Raw genomic sequence first — 7,513 nt, forward strand, 5'->3', positions numbered from 1 at the left:
CATTTTATGAGCACTGATGTCATTTTAATCTGAGTTTCTACTCAAATACAATCAGTAAAGAAAAACACAGTCTGTGACGTTTGTTTTGAAGGAAAAGGTATTCCCTGCAAATGTTTATCTGTGTGAGACTATTCAGAAAACAGTAATTTTGTTTTATAGGTGAGACACTTGGCCTCTTTTTTCCTTGTTCTATGTTTGTCTTTTGTCCGATTACTCTGGAACACAAGATGGAAAACTGATATTCTCATGTTAAAAATATAGAAAAAGGATTTTATCACCCATAAATGTTAACTTCTCATGCCTCTAAGCACAAGCAGGAGCAGAAGTGCCCTCTGCAGTTTGTGTGTGGAAGTGCAAAAGCTTACAGCACCTGGTATTCCCAGGCAGTCTCCCATCCAAGTACTGACCAGGACCGACCCTGCTTAGTTTCCGAGATCAGATGAGATCGGGCAAGCAAGATCGGGAAGCAGAGATGAAGAGGAGGATGCAGGAGGAAGCAGAGATGAAGAGGAGGATGCAGGAGGAAGCAGAGATGAAGAGGAGGATGCAGGAGGAAGCAGAGACAGAGAGGAGGATGCAGGAGGAAGCAGAGATGAAGAGGAGGATGCAGGAGGAAGCAGAGATGAAGAGGAGGATGCAGGAGGAAGCAGAGACAGAGAGGAGGATGCAGGAGGAAGCAGAGATGAAGAGGAGGATGCAGGAGGAAGCAGAGATGAAGAGGAGGATGCAGGAGGAAGCAGAGATGAAGAGGAGGATGCAGGAGGAAGCACATACGAAGAGGAGGATGCAGGAGGAAGCAGAGATGAAGAGGAGGATGCAGTAGCAAGCAGAGATGAAGAGGAGGATGCAGTAGCAAGCAGAGAGGAAGAGGAGGATGCAGGAGGAAACACATACGAAGAGGAGGATGCAGGAGGAAGCAGAGATGAAGAGGAGGATGCAGTAGCAAGCAGAGATGAAGAGGAGGATGCAGGAGGAAGCAGAGATGAAGAGGAGGATGCAGGAGGAAGCAGAGATGAAGAGGAGGATGCAGTAGCAAGCAGAGAGGAAGAGGAGGATGCAGTAGCAAGCAGAGATGAAGAGGAGGATGCAGGAGGAAGCAGAGATGAAGAGGAGGATGCAGGAGGAAGCAGAGATGAAGAGGAGGATGCAGGAGGAAGCAGAGATGAAGAGGAGGATGCAGGAGGAAGCAGAGACGAAGAGGAGGATGCAGGAGGAAGAACAGACGAAGAGGAGGATGCAGGAGGAAGAACAGACGAAGAGGAGGATGCAGGAGGAAGCAGAGACGAAGAGGAGGATGCAGGAGGAAGCAGAGACGAAGAGGAGGATGCAGGAGGAAGCAGAGAGGAAGAGGAGGATGCAGGAGGAAGCAGAGATGAAGAGGAGGATGCAGGAGGAAGCAGAGACGAAGAGGAGGATGCAGGAGGAAGCAGAGATGAAGAGGAGGATGCAGGAGGCTGACAGAGGAAGATGTTGGTTCAGGCTCTAAATGAAGAATAAATTGCTGGTTTAGAGCCTCTGGGTCTGGGACTGGTCCAGCATCCACACTGTCAGCAGAGGATGGTCCAGCTGCTGGTGGAGAACTTTTAGCAGGAGGTGAAACTTGTAATTCTGCAAAATTTTAAATACTAAATATTCATTAAAAGGGGTTGAAAATGTACAGCACACATAAACACATAATAAGTAGTAATTTGCATGTTTTCAGTTAGGTTTTTACTAAAGTTACAACTTGTAAATATTGGCATCAAGTAAGTCATCTCACACCCTCACTGACCCAAATCATTCAGTACAAGTGCCCTCGGGGGTAGTGTGACATCTGTAGTGCTTTTCTACATTGTACATTAATAAATTAATGAGTGTGACTATAAATCCAGAGAGCTAATGACTTTTATCCTCTGATGACACGACTTTCCTGAATTTGTAGTGCACAACATTTGACACTTCAACCTAGTACTGTGACTTAAGAGTTTTGTACAGTGGTGATGCTAACGACCTCAGGGAGGTAATCAGGTGACCTCTTAAGAAGTATATAAGTGTATAAGAATCTTTGTGTTCATATTGGTAACATGTTTACATGTACTTGTTATACTAGAAAATCTCAAAGAGAATTATCAGGTGTGGTGTTCGAGAAGATTTGTACAATTGCATTTGTATAAACATGAGTGTGAAAGACCATAATATACACACACACACAAATACAAAATTGTTAAGTCAGGTAACAGCAGAGGTTCACGATGGCTAGCTTTGGTGATGTGAACACCACATGGGGAGGTAATAAGGCAGATATAACACTATTTTCATGTTAGCCACAGGACATGTAGGGCAGCTGTCACCTCACAGCAAGAAGGTTACTGGTCTGAACCTTGGCTGAATAATAGAATAGAATAGAACAGAATAGAGTAGAGTTGAATAGAATAGAACAGAATAGAGTAGAGTTGAATAGAATAGCTGGTGACTCTGAACTATCCTCGTCTTCACCATCTTGTTTGTCTCTATGTACCTCGTGGTGAACTGCCTACTTATCTAGGGTGTACCATGAGTATCACCCAAAGACAGCTAGGATAGGCTACCTGATAAGGACACCTGGTTACAGATAATGGACAAAGCATATCTTACTTCTCAGAAGGTGTTCATAAAGCTTCCTCATCTTCATGAGGATGTCACGTGCAGCACCTTCCGCTGGTTCGATGTGAGTGATCACGTCCCCTACTATACGGCCCTTACGGTCAAACTGTCCAAGAAACAGAACTGGCTGGTAGTCCAGGGCGTGTAGTTTTGAAACCTGCAAGAACAACAAAGAAAAACATGCAGCCAGTCTTTCATGTAAGCAAACGGATGTATAACAAACCTTTAAGTTTCACATCTTTGTTGTTTTATTGTTGTCGATAGTTAAAAAGTATTTATGGCGACCAAACCTGTAAATGTATGATCAAATCCATCTTGAAATGTTGTGTCTCTCAGTTACTAGCTGATTAAATTAAAAATCAGAAGTAGCTTAAATTAAAATAGTTGAAGTTTTTTCTAGTTTGATGTCTTTAGTGTGATGATGTTATTCTGATGTGAATAACTTTTTTATTTATGCTCTTTTATAAATTAATATTTTATGTGTATATACATGTCTTGTTAGTTTCTTACTTCATGATATACAAGAAAACATTGACAACTGTGATTAATAAAGAATTGTCTAGCAGACCAACCACTTATTAGATCAGAACTTTTAAACTTACTGACAACTGGGCTGAATTAACCACCCTGCTCGCATTTCTGTTGTTTTTAACAGAGGCAGCCCAGTTGCTGTTTTTAAACTGTTCTTGTTTTTTTTCAATCCCTCCTTTACGTTCAGGCTGCCCAGGCATCCACTGCATGTCTTCCTGTTGCAGGTGTTTGCAGCCTGACAGGAAGGGCATGGTTTGGTTTTTGGCTTTGTCATTTCTGCAAATGAAAATGGAACATGTAGGGATTATTTCAGGTCTGTTTTGGTGAAATGATTACAAAAATAATTTGTGACCAAAGAAATAAATAATATAATAATAGGCAGTATTACACCATATTTAGAAAAAAAGAAAACAATTAAGAGATTACAGTCGTAAATATTGAGTAAATTGCGAGAATAGGGTTAAAAATACTGAATTAATTACAGAAAAGATGCACTGCTAAAATAGAGCAGTACTAACGGTAGCTGGGTGGCCAAGCAAGTGACTTACACAGGAGAATACATCACAAAAGGAAACATTAAATAAACTTTTGCAGAAGTAGTTCTCTTGGTACACAGACTGCTCTATGAAAACATTTCAAGTTTGATATCAGCTGATTAATATTTTCAGTGAACATGCAAATTACCAACAGTTTATCACAACTTACTTAGCTAGGATCTGCCTCGTCTCGAGAAACCACTTGGCAGCAGGACCGTGAGTTGAAACATACATTTACTACGACTCCCAAGATGCATTGCAGTAAAAGCCATCCAATCGCCTTGCTTAAAATCTGTTGACAAAGGCGCGCTGCAGATAGATATTGCAATTTGTAAAAAAAAAAAAAAATAGAAAATAAATAAATGATAATTAAAAAAAATAAAATGACCAATTTGTAATGACACCATTAAACACTGGGACAGTTTATTTTCGTATTATAATGATAATTATCGCTGGTTATTATTTTAGAACAAATACAGGAATAACGGGTAGCGTCAAGCTGCTGATTGTCTTCATTTCCATAGCAACGGCAGTTGAGGATTATGGGTATGCAGTTATGGGATTAGTGCGCCGTTAGCCTAAATTGGTCTTGTCGAGATGAGAATATTATTTTACCGTTACTATTCATAACCATTATTATTACTGTTGCATCACTTATCATTTATCATTATCATTTCGTCAGAGCATTTATTGAAACTGTTGATGTTACATTAAAGTCTGTATTTGAGGTGTGAGCATAATTACATAACAATCTTTCATTGCAGGTGCAACTGTAATCATGTTATACACATATTGCATTTTTGTGCTAATTAAAGAGTTGAAGCTCGGTCAAGTTAATTAATGGTCTGAAGCTTCGGTCAGCGCGACGTCTGGCCGATCAACAGGAAGTTAAGGTGACCTGGAGCCACGACAGGATTGCATACATGCTTCCAATTCACCACATATTATATAGGAATAGAATAAAGGCCTGTGTGTGTTCAGCAGCCTGCTGCATTGGAGTTTGCCTGGTAACAGATGACTCAAAAAGAGTCAGGAAGTATACTTCTAAAATGTCTTTGTTTGTCGAGTGAGGTCATGCACTGAGGTCAAGACACATAGTCTGCCTGCACACAGTATAAAGACTTGTTTTGCTTGTAAATGGCATGCTCATGTTCTGTTCTGAAGTGCAGTAAGTGAAATAACAGGAAGCATCTGGCGGTGGCGAGGAACAGAGGACGGAACTGTTCTTTTTTAGAATATGGAATTACTGGAATTGATGCATGTTATTTATCTGCTTTGACGCATAATGTTCGTCATCAACTATGTTATATATATGACACCCCATTTATTGTTCTGGGAAGATCGGTGCTGTTTGAGTGATCGTGCTCGGCTTCCCACATATATGTGCTTTAATAAAATCATTGTTTTGACGCACAATGGACCTCCAGTCGTTTGTCTCTCACCTCAAATATGAATTCAGGACAGTCTGATTGGTTGGAACCGAGCGCAGCCAAAACTAACAGGAATGGTGGATAAAACTATAAATGTGTTTTACGTGTGAAATAAAATAATAAACCCAACCAAGGTTTATGTACGTTAAATCTGCGCACTTTCAGATCGTGAATCAATTTGGAAAACACTGTGTGATGGCCACAACATGAAGCGATTTTATTGTTGAATTATCAGTGACACGTTCATGTGTTTTTGTTGAGAAATGTTAACGATGTCATTAAAAGAAAGCTTTGAATTAGGGAGAAAAACACGTCGGGGGAGAGGGTCCCCGGTTCTCCAGTTAGATTGTGCTTCATGTTTCGCCGTGACGGGGTTATTATTGGAGTAAATCATTGACTATAGAAAAGATGGACGACGCGACACCGCCTCCTCCCATTGTGCAAAAATGAAGCAAAATATCCCGCTTGTGGAGGCTGCCATCTTGCAAATTTGGAGCCAGAGTCTGCGCAGTAGTGACTTGAGGTGGAGCGACTGTGTAACGCTCCCGCCCACACACCCGCTGGACGTGACCGCAAACACGCCCCCCTACACCTTTTACGTAGCCCGGCTGCTCGAGTTCTTTTGCTGGTTTTTCCCTCGACTGACATGAAGTGCCCCCCCACCTTCTTCAAATCCAACAAAAGTGGTATCAAACGTTTATGCTACGTTTGTGCTGCAAAAATTTTTGTTTGTGCTGCTATCATTTTAAAGATATTCAAGAAAATTTCTAGAGGTCCCCAGAGGTCAACCAGCCCCCCCACATTAATTAAATCAAACAAAACTGGTGTCAATCAACTGTGCTACGTTTGTGCTGGTTTGTGCTGCTAAAATTGTCGTTTGTGCTGCTTCTGTTTTAAAGATATTAACGAAAATGTAAAGGTCAAAAGGTCTCTTCAGTATCCTTCCTGATGGCAGCAAACTGAAGAAGCTGTTGAAGAGATGAGTGGAGTCACCTGTAATGAAGAGGACCTTTCGAATGAGGCAGGCGCAGTAGATCTCCTGGGGAGGGAGGCAAGAGAGGACCCTGCAATCCTCTCCACTGCTCTCACTACCCGTTGTCATATTTTTCCTGCAGGACCCAGTGCAGGAGTCATACCACACAGTGATGCAGTTGGTGAGGATACTCTCAATGGTGCTCTTTAGAAGGTGCTCATAGTGGGGGTTGAATCTCTTGTCAGCAGAGTGAAGAGAATTGTTATGTGCATTATTATTCAGCCCCCTTTGGTCTGAGTGCAGTCAGTTGCCCATAGACATTGCCTGATGAGTGCTAATGACTAAATAGAGTGCACCTGTGTGTAATGTAATGTCAGTACAAATACAGCTGCTCTGTGACGGCCTCAGAGGTTGTCTCAGAGAATACTGGGAGCAGCAACACCATGAAGTCCAAAGAAACACTCTGATGGACGTGTGGACAGCAATGCTGCTTTGAGCAGTACCGATGTTTCAGGGCTGGATGACGTTTTTGGGTGGGGCATCTACATCCTGACATATCAAGGTTACTTTACTTTTAGGTCAATTTGCTTTACAGAAAAATAATAGCATTTGTCATCAAGATATTTATATGACTGCACTTGCTCAGGTTTGTCCGGATTTCAAACTGCTCTAAAAGTCTTTTGATTCAAATCTGGGGCTGTGTTATTGAAAGCAGCAGAGAAATCGATGAACTGAAGTCCTTTACTCTCTATGTGTTTGACAATCAGGTGAAGTAGAATCAAAAGCGCGTCCTCCACTCCTCTATTGGGCTTATGTGCAATCTGCATTGAATCAAGCTGAAGTTCAGTGTCTTCCATAAACACATGTCTAATGATTTTTTCAAAGACTGAGGTGAGGGCAGCAGGCCTGAAGTCGTTTAGAACTTTTGGACAACTAGATTTAGGACCAGGAACCACAACAGCTTCTTTCCAAAGAGAGGGCATGAACGATTTATTCAGAATAACCTAAAATATAGGACTGAGTTGTCTGTGACGGTTCTTAGTCATTGTAGACTAAGGAGCTTGCAAAGAAAAGCGTCTGGACTTCTTTGAGTTGCTTGAAGACGTTTCACCTCTCATCTGAGAAGCTTCTTCAGTTCTAAGGTCAGTTGGTGGGGAGTCCCAGATTTAAACCCAGTGGGAGTTTCCCCCCAAAGAGGGACAAAGGACCCCCTGATGATCCTCTACGTAATCACATGAGCCAAGGTGTGAAAGCGGGTGGGGGTCCTAATCAGCCAGGGTTTCGGGTGAGCTCATTGTGAAACCTGGCCCCACCCTATCATGTGATTTCCTGAGGTCAGATGGCCCAGGATGTGAGTGGGCGTTAAGGCGTCTGGGGAGAGAACTCAAAACTGGATTATAGATTATTTATATATATTTGAT

General features: G+C 41.9%; 1 protein-coding gene across 1 annotated transcript in view; it reads right to left on the reverse strand.

Moving 5' to 3' along the window:
• Positions 1-210: 210 nt before the first annotated feature.
• The window catches only part of LOC120733281, a 38,048-nt gene continuing 30,745 nt past the window's right edge, over positions 211-7,513 (reverse strand). The window contains exons 4-8 of the mRNA XM_040031379.1: positions 3,225-3,429; positions 2,614-2,779; positions 1,396-1,608; positions 404-418; positions 211-215 (exon numbers count right to left, since the gene is read on the reverse strand). Of these exons, the coding sequence (XP_039887313.1) occupies positions 211-215; positions 404-418; positions 1,396-1,608; positions 2,614-2,779; positions 3,225-3,429 (604 nt within the window). The remainder of the gene's footprint in view (positions 216-403; positions 419-1,395; positions 1,609-2,613; positions 2,780-3,224; positions 3,430-7,513) is intronic.

This window comes from Simochromis diagramma, unplaced genomic scaffold, assembly GCF_900408965.1.
Source record: "Simochromis diagramma unplaced genomic scaffold, fSimDia1.1 OVJJ01000435.1, whole genome shotgun sequence".
Lineage (NCBI taxonomy): Eukaryota > Metazoa > Chordata > Actinopteri > Cichliformes > Cichlidae > Simochromis > Simochromis diagramma.